Source organism: Solanum stenotomum, chromosome 2 (genome assembly GCF_019186545.1).
Source record: "Solanum stenotomum isolate F172 chromosome 2, ASM1918654v1, whole genome shotgun sequence".
In the NCBI taxonomy this organism is placed as follows: Eukaryota; Viridiplantae; Streptophyta; class Magnoliopsida; order Solanales; family Solanaceae; genus Solanum; species Solanum stenotomum.
Window position 1 is genome coordinate 1,935,709 of NC_064283.1, and position 15,888 is coordinate 1,951,596.

The following is a 15,888-nucleotide window of genomic DNA, read 5'->3' on the forward strand; positions in this document are numbered from 1 at the left end:
AATATATTAATGTATTTAACAAAAAAAAATGGGCAGGCATAGAATACGGCTATATTAAGTTAGAAAGTATAGCCATTTTATGTAAATATCACACTTATGGCTATTTCAATTTAATAACTCTTAAACTATAGTCATTTTTGTAAGTTGCTCAAAAAATTATCATGGTAGAGGCCTAACCAACAAAAGGTATGTGAGGCTTCATTTATTTTTTGACACATGGACAAGTGGGCCATTTATGTATTTTTCTACTTTAAAACAAGAACTTTCTACAACTAACAAGAGAGGAAATATATTTACACATAAATTGAGTTGAACAAATATAAAAAATGCAAGGAAAATTATGTGTGTTTGCTACATTTTTTAATCATTATTAATATTATATTAATTTGTGGGATTATACCGAATATATTATTGTTGTTGTTGTTGTATGTTAGTTTGACAAATTTATTTTGATATGATATTTTTTGTGTGTATTCATGTTGTGTTTTTTTTTTAAAAAAAAAATCTTTCATAATTATTGTGATTTTAAAATGTAGTCATTTTATTTTAATTGTTACGATCTGAAATGTCGATTGTTACCTTATTTTTAAATTAGAACTTTTGAAGGAAAGTAAAAAAAAGTTAATTATATTATTATTGTGGGAATGATTGCTTAAAACAAAGTATCACTACTGTCACGATTCAGACCGCCGTGATTGACACCCACACTAACTCTCCGGTGGGAGAACCACTACTACAATCCAAACCAAGCAACTAAACAAAATACTAAAGCATTTAAGTCACGGAAGCAAGTTAAATACTAAGGAAATAAAGAGGGAGTTCCCATAAACTCCAACAAAAGTCTAACAACAAACTAACAATGCGGAAGAAATAACCTAAAACCTGAAAGTCAATGTACCAAAACATCTAACAATGATTCAAGTCTAAACAAGAAGGGATGCAATCCCCAACTAATGTACTAATAACTAATAGAACATAGTCAAAGTCCGAAATGGTGGACATAGACGAAAGAGAACCCATGGTAGCCCGAAAGAATTGACTCACCCTTGAATTCGAACGATCATTGATCTCCTAAGCAAGGTCTGTCAATAGCCGTTTGAAGATACCCTGTACTCAACCAAAATAAGAGCAAGCGCAGTATCAACACACAACCATAGTGTACTGGTAGGATCACGCGGCTATCCCACTAAATGCAACATAAGTAAGTCAAGACAACATTATAATCACATGCATATATATCAACATATATAATATTTTCAACATTTACGAACAACGAACATTTTTTATCAAATCATTGGTCCTCTCATGGGAACCAAACCCAAACAATTAGCATACCGAAACGTGGTATCTGATCCCATAATTATGTCGGAATGTGGCAACCGATCCCATAGTTATGCCGGAACGTGGCAACCGATCCAAGTTAGTTATGCCGGAACGTGGCAACCGATCCATTCAACGCACCACAATCATAATCACAATCACAATCATAAGTATAGCATTAAGATCATACATTTAAGTCATGATTTCGTGGCAATCATCATTCATCTATCTCATTTACAACAAGTGTGATCAACATTGCAACATTCATACATATACAAGTATCATAATGAAGCAAGAACAAGCATACATCACACAATTATAGAATCACAACTATCACCTACCTCGAAACAAGCTTGAAACCCTAAGAAACTTGATCCTTCCCTTTCCGGATTCGTTCCGCTTGTTCTTGCTCTACAAACAATCAATATAATACGGGAGTCAATAAACAATCATCAATTACTCGAATTACTAACAACACTATGAACCCTAGATCAAACTCATAATCCCAATTATCCAAATTAGGGTTGTTTCCATCATAGAATCTATAACAAAACCCTCCCTCATCAATATTCATCCATTCTATTACGTTATATGGATCGAAAAATGGATTTGGGGAGTGAAAAACTTACATTTAGTCTCAAGAATGGTAAAAAATGAGTAGGAGTCGTCTGGTGTTCGTTCCTTAGTTCTAAAAGTCGAAAAGTGCATAATAAGGTCGTTTAGGGGTTTATTAACGACCTTAAGTCACGTTGAGTCCGCCACAACGACCATCATCCCGCTGTAGCTTCCCCGCCAGAACGGCTGGAACGAAACAGAGAGTTATTTTGAGAAATCCAAAATCCTCATTTCACAACACATCTCTAACCAACGACGTTCAGAAAAATACCCTTAGCGCTAAGATCAATTTTGGGAGTCCTACTCACTTGAATTCAATTTTGTAAAGTCGTACGGATTCCTTAACGAGTTATCTAACTACTCATGCAACCAAAATCATAAATGATTCACCTGATTGTTACCAGATTTTCCTACACCTCAAAGACTTCGATTTCGTCCAAATCGATCTGGACTAGGTTGGTAAAATCCAAATATTACGAAAAAGTTTTCCGACCCCAAATTTTTCACCGTTGGCATTTCTATAACGACGGAAACAGGTCGTTACAACTACTCAAAGAAATAGTTTTTAAAATGTATCGTTATCCTAATAACATATTTTTAGTTTAATTTGTGTAAAATTTCAGTTGATGTAAAATGTACGATTTATCATCATTACAATTTGATCATTAATTTTTTTAATAAAATAGTATTTAAAATATTCTCTCGATTACATTTTGTTTATTTTATTTTTTAAAAAATATTGTATGATTATTGTTAAATTTGTGCAATAATAATTTGTTTTAATTAAAGATGGCTAGATATAAAAAGAGAATCAAGATTTGGAAAAGTAATTTTTTATTTCTTTTCAACATCAACGAGGATGTCAACTTTTTTCAAACATCAACAAAAACGTTAACTTTTTATTAAAAAAATACACATTTAGTTTGGACATCAAAATATGTAATTTTGATTTTTAGTAAAATTAACAAGACCATGTTTTGATTTAAGAAACAACGTTACAAAGAAAATTCAAAAAAGTTATTTAATTAAATGAGCATTCAACAAGTATAAAATGTGTACCCTACAGTCATTTTTTATTATATTTTTATAATTATTCAGTGAATTGTATTATATCTGATAAGATATATATTAATTATAAATATTATTTTACTGTTGTTATTTTAGTTTAGGTTTAAAGTTTTACGTTTTAAAAGCTATTTCTTTGAGTAGTGATACTTTGTTTTAAACAATTATCCCCACAATAATAATATAATTAACTTTTTTTTTACTTTCCTTCAAAAGTTCTAATTTAAAAATAAGATAACAATCGATATTTCAGATCGTAACAATTAAAATAAAATGACTACATTTTAAAATCACAATAATTATGAAAGAGTTTTTTTTTTTTTTTTAAAAAAAAAACACAACATGAATACACAAAAAAAATATCATATCAAAATAAAATTTTCAAACTAACATACAACTACAACATCAATAATATACTCGGTATAATCCCACAAATTAATATAATATTAATAATGATTAAAAAACTAGCAAACACACATAATTTTTCTTGCATTTTTTATATTTGTTCAACTCAATTTATATGTAAATATATTTTCTTCTTTTGTTAGTTGTAGAAAGTTCTTGCTTTAAAATAGAAAAGTACATAAATGGCCCACTTGTCTATGTGTCAAAAAATGAATAGAGTCTCACACACCTTTTGTTGGGTGGGCCCCTACCATGATAAAATGTTGTGTTTCCTAGTTAGCACTTAGCACTAGGACTAGGAATTAGCATAAAATATTTGTATATTGTTGATATATCATAAAGGGATATTAATTGATTTGGTGCTAGATATTTTTTTAGGCAATAGTTTGAATTTTAAAATAGTTGAAGAGACATATTGATCCTCTCTTTATAGTTTAGAATATTTTGGAGAAAGAAGAGTGAACCAATTCAGAATATATCAAATTCCTAATGGAAGTTTAGTCAAAATCATATCTTATTCCAATATTCCCAAGCTTTGAACTTAGAAAAAAGAGGTTATTCTTTTTATTATTATTACTATTATTATTTTTAACTCTAAAGTAAAAAAAAAATCGCTTTTTCGAAGGGTTATTTTTCTTGTAAAAAAACTAGTAGTAGTTGGAGAATTGGACCATTTCTTTTGCGTTCATATACTGGCATATTCAATAGTACCTCATATTTGTCATCATTTTCTGTTTTTCGTGGGCCTTGTGGCTGCTATTATTTTACTTCCCGTTTCTTATCTCAATTTATGTAAATACATTTTCTATTTTAGATCGTTCCAAAAAAAAAAAATCATGTTTTTTTATTGAAAATATTTTGACTTTAAAATTTATTTTTTATTGTTAATGGAATGATTAATAACTGCACAAATGTCTAAGATACTAGTAATTTAGTATATATCGCTAAAAGTTATTTTTGTTTTAAGTTAAACTATTGCCACATATATTAAGACGGAAGAAGTCTCTACTAATGTTTTTGTTCAATGCTAGTCCCACTGATAATTTGATTGATAGAGTGAATATAGAAAAAAAAAGTAATATCTTCATATGAAAAAATTAGGAAGTTACCCACTACTTTTATGACAGTTTGTTTTCTGCCATTCATTTTCAGCTAGTTCGATGGAAATGCGTGAAAAAATTATTTATTACAGCATAAATTTTCCATTAATTTGTGCTGAAACAAAACCTTTATTTCTAATAGTAAGTAACATTTTTGTCAATTGATTAAAATAACAGTAGTAATTTGTAGTTGTCTTGGTGTATATTTAATGTATAAGAAATATTTAATTAATTTGGACATTGATTATACATTGTATACTAGCTAAAATTTGTAAAAATAATGTAGTTGTTTTGTGTTGTGGGCTTTGTTTAGCTTAGTATAGTATGAAAACTCTTCTTTTTTTAAGGATTTTTTCATACACAAGACTGGAACTCACAACCTCGAATTAAGAAAAAAAGTAAAAAACAATTACATCCATGACACCATATCATTTGACGATATTGATTATTCTAGTCAATAATTAGTATTTCTTTTTTTTTTTCTTTCATGAATGCACTTGTTTGGCATTATACTAATGTAGTCAAACATATTGAAATTATACTTGATGGTTTTTCATATAATTTCTTGTTCCTTCTTGCATCTTATACCACAAAAAAACGTATCACTTTTTTTCTGAATAAAACAGAAATTAAATATCAAATCAAGTGAGGTCAATATCATTAAAGATTTGTGCCTATGTTTTCCCTCAGGAGATTTTCTTCTTTGTCCTTATTTGAAATTAACTTGTCACGTCTCTATTTTTCAAAGTGGACATTAAAATAACAATGATACCCTGGCAACCAAGACAATAACATAATTTTACAAAAAAAAAAAAATGTGTACGCAATTTTAAAATTCTAAACTCATAAAATTTAAATTATGAATATGTCTCTGTTGTAACAACAATTAAAAAAAATTGTAGTGGAAAAACTATTTCTATCGAGAGAGAGATTAAAAAATATTGTGTAAGCTTAGGCAACAGATAATATTGACTATTGAACTAGGATAAAATTCCTTTTGCCACTTCATGTAATTAAAAAATTATAAAAAGATACTTTATTTAAATTCCTTGACAAAAATAAGGAGGAAAAAAGGACCGAAAGGGGCAGGCCTAATAAATAATTAATCAAACGCAACATGAACTCATCATGAAAATGTGTGTGGGTTTGTTTTCTACTCGATGTGTGGTATTAAGCATGTTGGAATTCACCTAATTTGAATTTATGTCGGAAAGTCTCATTTAGGGGTAGAGCTTCTCCTATCAAAAATAAATAATTTTATAGTCAGAATTCGAATTTAAAATCTTTAATTAAAAATAAAAGAGTACTTATCATCCCACAATCTTTTCGATAGTAGTAGTGATGACTAATGGCATGCTAGATGATATATATATATATATATATATACATATACACTTGTGGTTTACACATTAGATTTGCACTCCATCAGCAAAGTCACTAGCTAGCCATCATATATGTAGAAACCTAGATTGCTTACTCATTACATCATTCAACTATGGATAAATATATATGACTCATTAATCATATACATAACAATTAGGACATGTATAGCCACAAATTTTTATATTTAATTTTTACGTGCAATATTCTAAGTTGGTATAATTTGAATTTACAAGTACCTACTTCTCAGTGGATTATGTTGAGTTTAAATATATTCTATATTTGATATGGCTCACTACGCAAATCTCTATTTTTAGGTCATCATTTATATTGTATATAATTTTTTTTAAAAAAAACAGTGCAAATGTAGCCCTTCCAATCACCCTTTGTGATAACGTCAAATTTGAGTCTAATATTTACTCATATATTACTCAACCTTACAGATAAATTATTAAACCATCTTCTTGTAGTGAACATTTGCAAATAGCTTATAAACTTTTAAATTGTAATGTAATGCCTTCTCATAAGATTTTCAATTTGCTCAAAAAATATATATTTAAACTAAAATCTAAAAAGGTCTATAAGTTAAAACAGAAACAGGAATTTTACCAAACACCAATCTCAAAAAAGGGACAACCCATGAAAAGCATTGTATATAAGTTTTCTTTTTTTTACCTTATGTGATGAAGATAAAAAAGGTGTGGTGGGGGTGGGGTATGTGAAGCACATGTAAATTCCATAAAACTATGCAAACAATAGTAAAAAAATTCAAAAAGGTTAGCTCATATAGCAAGACTAATGAGAGCTTCAATTTTTTTAATCTTTTATGTTGTTGTCTTACTCTTTGGGGGAGGAATCTCTCCTATAGTAATTCCCTTATTTATTATTTCGTGCTAGATACAATATCCTTTTTTCTTCTCTCCTTTTTATCATCTCGTCTCAGATGCAATATCCTTTTTTCTTCTCGCGAACCAACCCCCTCCCCCCGCCCCCAAAACCCCCCAACCCCAACAACTATATCTAACCTTAGATCTTTAACTATAGTTCCATTTTATAAAAACTCTCTATATATCCTTTACTTCTTCTCCAAAAACATAAGTCATTCCAATTAAAACTATCTCTCCATTACTTTAAAAAAAAAAACATGTTATGCTCAATAGATCTACCAGATTGTGTTTATTCAAAAGAGCCTATTTTCATAAGTCCAATTAGTCCAACACCAAATCACACCCTTTATTTATCAAATCTTGATGATCAAATGTTCCTTAGATTTTCAATTAAGTATCTTTATCTTTTTACTAAGTCCATAAATTTGGAAAAACTTAAATATTCACTATCAAGAGTTTTAGTGGATTATTATCCTTTAGCAGGGAGATTATTAAAATGTCCAGAAAATAATCATAAACTTCAAGTAGATTGTAATGGAAAAGGTGCTATTTTTGCTGAAGCATTTTTGGATTTAAGTGCTGATGAACTTCTTGTTGTTTCTAATAAACCTGATAAATCTTGGAGAAAATTATTGTATAAAGATGAAACTCAAAGTTTCTTGGATATTCCTCCTCTAGTTGTGCAGGTTAGTTTCTAAATTACACTCTTATTTTTCATCTGAGTTTAACTTCTATACGTTAATTATCACATCACCTCTCAGAAAAAATGAAATTTAATGTTTATACATTAAAAACACATATAGGACAAATATTTTTAATATATTGTCACTCTTCTTTCTTTCCTTACTAGCATGAAGCACACTAAAAATATGCTTGTGTGATTCTACTCTGTGTTTTTGCACTTTGTCTATGTATATAAGTTAGTAGAATTTTTTTTCGTTTAGTTTTTGAAATATCTTGATATAGTTACATGGTTCAACTTAGCTTGTTAGAGTTTTCATATTTTTAATTACAACAAGTGAACATTACTTAGAGATGTAACATTAAGAATATGTGCTATTGATTAATAATATCCTCTCAAATATTTGAAAATTTAAGGTAAATATTATGGCTAAAGATTAAATTTGTATTTCAATAGGACTTTCGTGTGTGTGATGTTCCCAAGACAACATGTATGGTTCCCTTTTCACCATCATCTCACATTTTCTTCTGATATTTCCGATTAACACTAATATAAAGGTTTACATGCTTTAATTTGATTTGATTAGTAACCTTATTAACTTTGATCATGTTCTTTGTATATTCAAATAGTATTAACTAGGAAGAATAGTGAAACATATAACCCATAATGCGCTTAAATTACTAATATATTTTTATGCTCACTTTAACAAGTGTACCTAAATTATTATTTCGAATGATAGTATCGAATAACGAACATAACATGTGAAGACAATTGAAAAGTGAAAGTAGGATTTTGAATTTATAACATGTTCTCAATTCTAAAAAAAATTGAATAAATTAAATTTTTAACACATATAAAATTTGAATCAAACCTACTATATTTTATCGAATTCATAATAAAATCGTACATATCATAGATGATTAGCTAGATATATATAACAATAGATTCATGTTAGGGTTCATATGTGAAGTAACGATATAATAATTAACTTTGTATTTGGAGTAGCATTGTTAGTAGAAGCAAAGAGGGAACACACGATGTTCATACGAATCTTCATTATCGAAAAATTATACTCCCTCTGTCTCAATTTATGTGACACTTTTTTATTTTTCGAGAGTCAAACAATTTAAGTTTGACTGGGAATTTGCGCATGGAATCTTCAATTTTTTTGAAATGAAATTTATATATTTGTAAACTACGTAAAAAATACTATAAGTCACAATAATTGATGATTCAAAATATTTAAAAGATCTATAAAAAAATTACGGTCAAAGATAGACTTATTTGAATTTCGAAATCCAAAAAGTGCCACATAAAATGAGACGGAGGGAGTATTGCAGTATAAATTTAAATTATATCGAAAAGTTATATTTTAATGAATAATTCTTTGAATGCACCATGGAAAATGACTTAAAGTGACCCTACTCCCACTTTCAATGGCTTTCTCCCTATTGTTCCTTTCACTTTGTTTTATTTGGTCTTTTTTTTTCTTTTAGCTTAATATTTTTTATGTTAAATGACAAAAATATCCCTTCGTAACCACATTTGTTTCCCATTGTAGGTAACAAATCTCCGTTGCGGGGGCATGATCCTCTGCACCGCAATCAACCATTGCATATGTGACGGCATCGGCACCGCTCAGTTTTTACATGCATGGGCCCACTATACCGTGGATCCCACAGTCAGTTTATCAATCAAACCATTCCATTCTCGCCACGTGTTGAAACCCCGTGATCCGACACAAATAACCTCTATACATCCCACATTTACGAAAATACCCCTTGATGATCCTAATCCCCAATTTAGCCTCAACCTTCACCAATATTTACAATCACAACCTGTTACCCCTACTTCTATTACGTTTTCACAATCCCAAATTCTACATTTGAAAAGACAATGTTCTCCCTCGGTAAAATCCACTAGTTTTGAAGTCCTAGCATCTCACACGTGGCGGTGTTGGGTAAAATCATTGGATTTATTGTCTTCTGTAAACGTGAAACTATTATTTTCCGTTAACATTAGGAAGACAGTAAAACCAGAATTACCACAAGGGTATTATGGGAATGGATTTGTGCTAGGGTGCGCCGAGGCACCAGTTAAGCAAGTGGTGAATGGTAACTTACAAGACACGGTAAAATTAGTGCAACATGCTAAGTCCGAATTAACAAACGATACGGTAAAATCAATCGTTGATTTATTAGAGGATAAAACGGTAAAAACGGATTTATCGACTAGTTTGGTAATTTCACAATGGTCAAGATTGAGCTTAGAAGAGGTAAATTTTGGAGAAGGTAAACCAATTCAAATGGGTCCATTAACAAGTGATATTTACTGCTTGTTTTTACCGTCATTGGGTGAAATTGATGGAATTAGAGTATTGGTTTCTGTGCCAGAAAATGTTGTGAAGAAATTTGAATATTATATGAAGGAACTTTGGGAGGTAAATGATGTTAATGGAGATATCATCAAAGGACATCTTCAATTTGAAAATCAAAAAATGATTTCTGCTTGAATTTAATTGTTTAGGAAAAAAAATTAGTTTCTAATTTTGATTTTTTTTTTCTTTTTTTTTCTTTTGTGTATGTATGTGTTTTCATGTAATGTGTATTAAAAGAAATTGTGAATGCAATAATCTATGTCCAATTAACTTTAAATTTGTAAAATTCAATCTCCCTAAAAAAACAAAAAAACAAGAAGGTTAAAAACCATAGAAATGGAATGGAAAAGACCCGCTAGACACTGTCTCCGTTGTACTTATCTCAGTTGAGATTTGTTGGATTTATTTTCATATATTCTGCATATATATATGAGATATGGAGATATTCCTTTTCCTTTTCTAATTTTGTCATGTAAATATTCTTTTGATATTTTTTTCTTTTTCATTTGATCTTGAGAATATTTTATTTTTTTAGGGTTTACCATTAGATGTCATCTTACTTGTATAAATACAACCTAATTGTATAGTTTTATTCATTCAAAAATACAGGAAGAAAATTTTCTATACTGTTCTTCATTTATTCTTTCATGGTTTCTGAGCAGTGTTAATTTTAATTTTTTAGTCTTCCGCTTTCATTTTTCTTCTTTATTTTCAAAAATGGTTGAAATTGAATCATCCAATACTCAAATCACAGAAACGAGTGATAGAGTTCCTGCAATTAATGCAGTGGATTTATCACATGCTTTCTACATTCACCCTTCTGATTATCCCGACATGAACCTTGTCTCCACTGTTTTTGACGGTAGGAGTTATGATGGCTGGAGAAGGGCTGCTATTATAGCCCTTTCAGCGAAGAACAAACTAGGATTCATTGATGGATCCCTATTTGTTCCTACTAATATAACTCTTCAAAAGGCTTGGTCAAGATGTAATGACATGGTCTTATTCTGGTTACTCAATTCTCTCTCAAAAGAAATTATTGAGTTTGTCTTGTACTCCCAAATCGCCAAAGTCTTATGGTCTGACCTGGAAGATAGATTTGGTCAGGCTAATGGTGTCAAATTGTTTCAACTTCAAAAAGATTTAAATGTTGTAGTTCAAGGAAATTCCAGTATTTCTGCATATTTCACAACAATGAAGAGTTTGTAGGATGAGTTAGATGCACTAAACACTTTTTCTGCTTGTAGTTGTGAGTGTGTATATGGAGCAAAAGAAAAAAATATAAAAGCTCAGCAAGATGAAAGGTTGCTTCATTTTCTTATGGGTCTAAATGACACTTTCACAGGGGTTAGAAGTAATATTTTGTTATCTTCCTCTCTTCCTACTATTGGTCAAGCTTATTCTCTTGTTATTCAAGATGAAAAACAAAGGAAAATTCTTGCTACTCCTGCTTATCCAGGAGAATCAACATCCTTTCTTGTTGGTAATGCAGGAGAAATGAGGTTCAATGATTACAAAACTCAACAAGAAAATTTCATTAAGAAAACTTCTCTGGTGTGCAACTATTGTAAGAAGATAGGACATACCATTGACCATGCTATAAAATTCATGATTTTCCTTCAAATTTCAAGTTCACTAAATCTAAGAAGTATTAAAAGGGTACTATTGCCAGGAATGCTTTTAGTACGTGAGAAGGTACGTACTCATCATGGAGTGGAAAATGATTCAGATGTGAATTCTCTTAGTCAAGAAAATGTGGCACAACTTTTGTAACTTTTATAGAAACTAAATCAAAAGAATGATGGGTCTACTAATACATCTGCAAACCTCACTTATGCTGGTATGACCAAGCTCTTTAATTCTTATGCTTACATGTTTAAAGTTGACACTTGTTCTTGGATATTAGATAGAGGAGCATCTGAGCATATGACTTTTGATAAAAGTTTTTTCACTAATTTCAATCTTTTACCTAAACCTATCATGGTAACTCTACCTAATTCTCATAAAGTAAAGGTTACTCATTCAGGATCTGTTTCTCTTTTATCCAACCTATTTCTACAAAATGTTCACTATATTCCTTCTTTCAGATTCAATCTTATCTCAATTCACAAATTATGTAAACAACGTCAAAAATATGTGCTTTTTACCCCTAACGCTTGTTTCATGTTAGGGCCCTTCACTGAAGAGGCCTCTGGTGCTTGGTAAAGAACAAGGAGGTCTATATATCTTCAAGTCAAGTCAGCCAATAGTTTCTACAAAGAGCCTACCTAGTTTCAGTCTTCATAGTCTATCGTTTTCAAGTTCTTTAATCTATGCGTTTACTTCTTGTTCTAGTTTCTTTGATTCCAATGTAAAAGAGAAGCTATGGCACTATAGATTAGGCCATATGCCAATGAGTAATATGAAGAAAGTTTTTCAATTTTCTAAATCTTGTTCAAAGTTGTCTTCTTCGTGTGTTGTTTGTCCTATGGCAAGGCAATCAAAGTTATCTTTTCCTTCTAGTGTTATTTGTACCAAGGTTGCTTTTGACTTAATTTATGTAGATACTTGGGGTCCTTATAAATCTACTACATATGATGGGTATATGTATGTTCTTATAATTGTTGATGATTTTAGTAGAGCTACTTAGACTCATCTACTTGGGACTAAATCAAATGCATTCTCTGTCCTTCAATCTTTTATTTCTATGGTAGAAAGACAATTCAATTTCAAAGTTAAAATTATCAAAACTGATAATGCTTTTGAATTAGGTTGTGAAAAAATTCAATCTAATTTTTTTCTTTCCAAGGGAATTATTCATCAAACTACTTGTGTCCACACTCCACAACAATATAAAGTAGTGGAGAGAAAACACAAGCATTTATTGGAAACATCAAGAGTTCTTTTATATCAATCTCACCTTCCTATTGGTTAATGGGGGAATGCTTGTTAACAACTATTTATCTTATAAATAGATTTTCTTCCGGTGTTTTGAATTCAAGAACCCCTTTTGAGGTTCTGTTCAAAGTTAAACCATCTTATTCTTATCTAAAGTGTTTTGGTTGCTTGTGTTTTGTCTTTACTCTTCCTTTACATAGAACTAAATTTGATCCTAAAGCTTCACCTTGTGTGTTTATAGGATATTCATATGAAAAAAAGGGCTACAAAGTGTTGGATCTACAAACCAAGAAAATTTCAGTCTCTAGGAATGTTATTTTCCATGAAGAATATTTTCCTTTCTCTTGACAATCTGATTTACATTCTACTTTATTTCCTTCTACTACTATCATTTCTTCTGATTATCCCTTAGAATCTCATTTTCCACATCAAATTCAAATTCTGATTATTCTTCTGATTTTGATAATGTCCCCATATCTACTAGTCCTTCTAAATCTCTGTCTCCTTCCAATGTTACTTCACATATCAATTCCTCTCCTGATATATCTCCTATACATTCTTATCCATTACCTATTGTTCAAACTATACTCAGAAAATCTTTTAGAAATCATAAGAAACCTTATTACATAGAAGACTATATTTGCAATGCCCTCCATCTTACTGATGTGACTTCTTCTTGTTTCCTAAATCCTGTTACTCCTGAGTCTTTATTTTTTAGTGATTTATCTTCTAACAATAAACTCATGCTCAATTCCATTACTAGTATATAGGAACGTGTTAGCTATATTCAGGCAGCTCACCATTCGGGTTGGCAGGAAGACATGGATAAAGAACTTATAACTTTAAACCTTAACAACACATGAAATGTTATTGTGCTGCCTACAGGTAAGAAGGCTCTGCCATCTAAATAGGCTTATAAGGTAACACAACAGTCTGATGGAAGTAATGAAAGACTAAAAACTAGATTAGTCATTAGAGGTGATGTGCAGAGAAAATGTATTGATTATAATGAAACTTTTTCTCCAGTAGTCGAGATGACCACCATCAAGTGTATTTTAGCTATTGCGCTGAAGAATGGATGGGGTGTGTTTCAATTAGATGTGAACAATGCTTTTCTACATGGTGATTTAAATGAAGAGGTTTACATGAAATTTTCTCCCGGTCTTGCACCTCCTTCTCCTAACTATGTCTGTTTGCTTAAAAAAAATCATTTATGGACTTAAGCAAGTATCCAGACAATGGTATGCTAAACTCACTTCTGCTCTCAATTTTAAAGGTTTTAGTCATTCTATGAATGATTTTTTTTTTTTTAAGAAATCCGCCGATTCTATTTCTATTGTGGCATTATATGTGGATGACATATTGTTGACAAGAAACAATGAAGCTAAATTAGTAGGCCTTAAAACTCTTTTTGGACAAAGAGTTTAAAATTAAAGATCTTGGTCAGTTGCAATATTTTCTTGGGATGGAGGTTGTGAGAGAACCTACTGGTATGATTATTTCCCAAAGGAAATTCACATTGGACTTACTATAAAAGTTTGATTCTCTACATTTATCTCATGTTTCTTCACATTTGGGTCCTAATGTCAAGTTACTAGCAAATAAAGGGATTCCTATAAAAGATCCTACTTTATACAGACGTTTGTTAGGTAAGCTCAATTATCTCACACATACAAAGCCTGATTTATCCTTTACAGTGCAACATCTGAGTCAATATATGCAAGATCTTCGTGAACCTTATCTTGCAGCTGCTTTACGGGTTCTTCGTTATTTGCTCAAAAATCATGGTATTGGTCTATTTATGTCTGTATCTGCTTCTTTCAAATTGATGGCCTTTTGTGACTCTGATTGGGGTACTTGTCCAGATTCACGAAGGTCAGTGAGTGGATTTTATATTTCTCTCGGGTCTTCTCCTATTTCATGGAAATCTAAGAAACAAACATCAATTTCTCTCAGTTCTGCTGAAGCTGAGTATAGATCTATGAGGAGGGTTGTAGCCGAACTTGCTTGGTTGGTTCGCCTATTTGATGATCTCTCAGTTCCGATCTCCTTGCCAGTACCTTTTCACTCTGACAATCTTGCTGCGATTCACATCGCAAAAAATTCAGTCTTCCATGAACAGACAAAGCATGTCGAGATTGACTGTCACTTCGTCCTTCAACAGTATCTCGTCGGCTTAATTTCTTTATCTTATGTCAGATCTTCTTCACAGCTGGCTAACATCTTTACCAAGTCCTTGACCGGACCCGTGCATCATAAACTTTTAGGCAAGTTGAGGTTTCTTCCTCCCCTCCAACTTGAGGGAGGCTGTTGGATTTATTTTCATATATTCTGCACATACATAGGAGATATGGAGATATTCCTTTTCCTTTTCTAATTTTGTCATGTAAATATTCTTTTGATATTTTTTCCTTTTCCATTTGATCTTGAGAATATTTTATTCTTTTAGAGTTTACCATTAGATGTCATCTTACTTGTATAAATACAACTTAATTGTATAGTTTTATTCAAAAATTTTCTATACCATTCTTTATTATATTCTTTCAAGGTTTTCTTTTAATTATATTATTAATAAAAGACCGCTAGACAATGTTTAGTGATATAAAATAAAATGTTCAATTCTAAATGATATCAAAGTTAAGTACATTCTTGCGTTCCCACATTAATGGTTGTGTTTCGTTTTCCTTATATATGGTGTGTTACGTATAAAGGAAGATATATATTTTTTCATAATTAAAGGTCAAAATATTTTGCGAATACTTTTATCTAAGAAATCAAGTTCATTAAAAATGGGAAAATTCAACTTTTCTAATGAAAAATAAGTTTCGTAAGTGATATTTCAAGTTCATTATTTCTTCTTTATCCGCCCAACACCCTGAACCCCGCTATCTAACTCTCAACCCCTCCTCATCCCACCCTCATAATATTTTGCTAAATTAAATATATATATTCTTTGGATAGTATTTTTTTAATTTACTTATATAAAAAAACTTAATGAAAAACCCACTTATTTTTTAAAATATTTTCTTTCGTATCAAGCACACCCATAGTTTTAATTAGTAATTCTCATCAGCTGAACTAACTTTAGAATTTGAATCAAAATCTATTGCTCCGTATTACTTTTATATTCGTTAGTGTAGATTAGTGTGAAAAAAGTGAGGCATAGACAAGGGTCATTTG

The 15,888-nt window shown here is 30.6% G+C and overlaps 3 protein-coding genes across 3 annotated transcripts in view; 2 read left to right on the top strand and 1 right to left on the bottom strand.

The window, feature by feature from the left end:
• The window catches only part of LOC125855069 (floral homeotic protein PMADS 1), a 287,719-nt gene extending 282,876 nt beyond the window's left edge, over positions 1 to 4,843 (bottom strand). Inside the window, exon 1 of the mRNA XM_049534725.1 lies at positions 4,838 to 4,843. The gene's annotated coding sequence lies outside the window, so the exon portion shown is untranslated. The remainder of the gene's footprint in view (positions 1 to 4,837) is intronic.
• Positions 4,844 to 6,973: 2,130 nt separating this feature from the next.
• On the top strand, positions 6,974 to 10,016 carry LOC125855045 (alcohol acyltransferase 9). The gene is made up of 2 exons (XM_049534688.1): positions 6,974 to 7,458; positions 9,016 to 10,016. Exons 1-2 carry the CDS (start codon positions 7,030 to 7,032, stop codon positions 9,964 to 9,966), a joined length of 1,380 nt encoding a protein of 459 aa, XP_049390645.1. The 5' UTR covers positions 6,974 to 7,029; the 3' UTR covers positions 9,967 to 10,016.
• Positions 10,017 to 10,548: 532 nt separating this feature from the next.
• LOC125854645 (uncharacterized) lies at positions 10,549 to 11,604 on the top strand. The gene is made up of 2 exons (XM_049534232.1): positions 10,549 to 11,032; positions 11,177 to 11,604. The coding sequence occupies exons 1-2, from the start codon at positions 10,549 to 10,551 to the stop codon at positions 11,602 to 11,604; spliced, it is 912 nt and encodes a 303-aa protein (XP_049390189.1).
• Positions 11,605 to 15,888: the final 4,284 nt, after the last annotated feature.

What these genes read in the sequence shown, in the direction of transcription:
- LOC125854645 (XM_049534232.1), top strand. Translation starts at nt 10,549, where the DNA reads ATGGTTGAAATTGAATCATCCAATACTCAAATCACAGAAACGAGTGAT. An exon ending in ATATTTCACAACAATGAAGA is followed by an intron (nt 11,033 to 11,176) that starts GTTTGTAGGATG and finishes ACACTTTCACAG; the next exon opens with GGGTTAGAAGTAATATTTTG.
- LOC125855045 (XM_049534688.1), top strand. Translation starts at nt 7,030, where the DNA reads ATGTTATGCTCAATAGATCTACCAGATTGTGTTTATTCAAAAGAGCCT. An exon ending in TTCCTCCTCTAGTTGTGCAG is followed by an intron (nt 7,459 to 9,015) that starts GTTAGTTTCTAA and finishes TTCCCATTGTAG; the next exon opens with GTAACAAATCTCCGTTGCGG.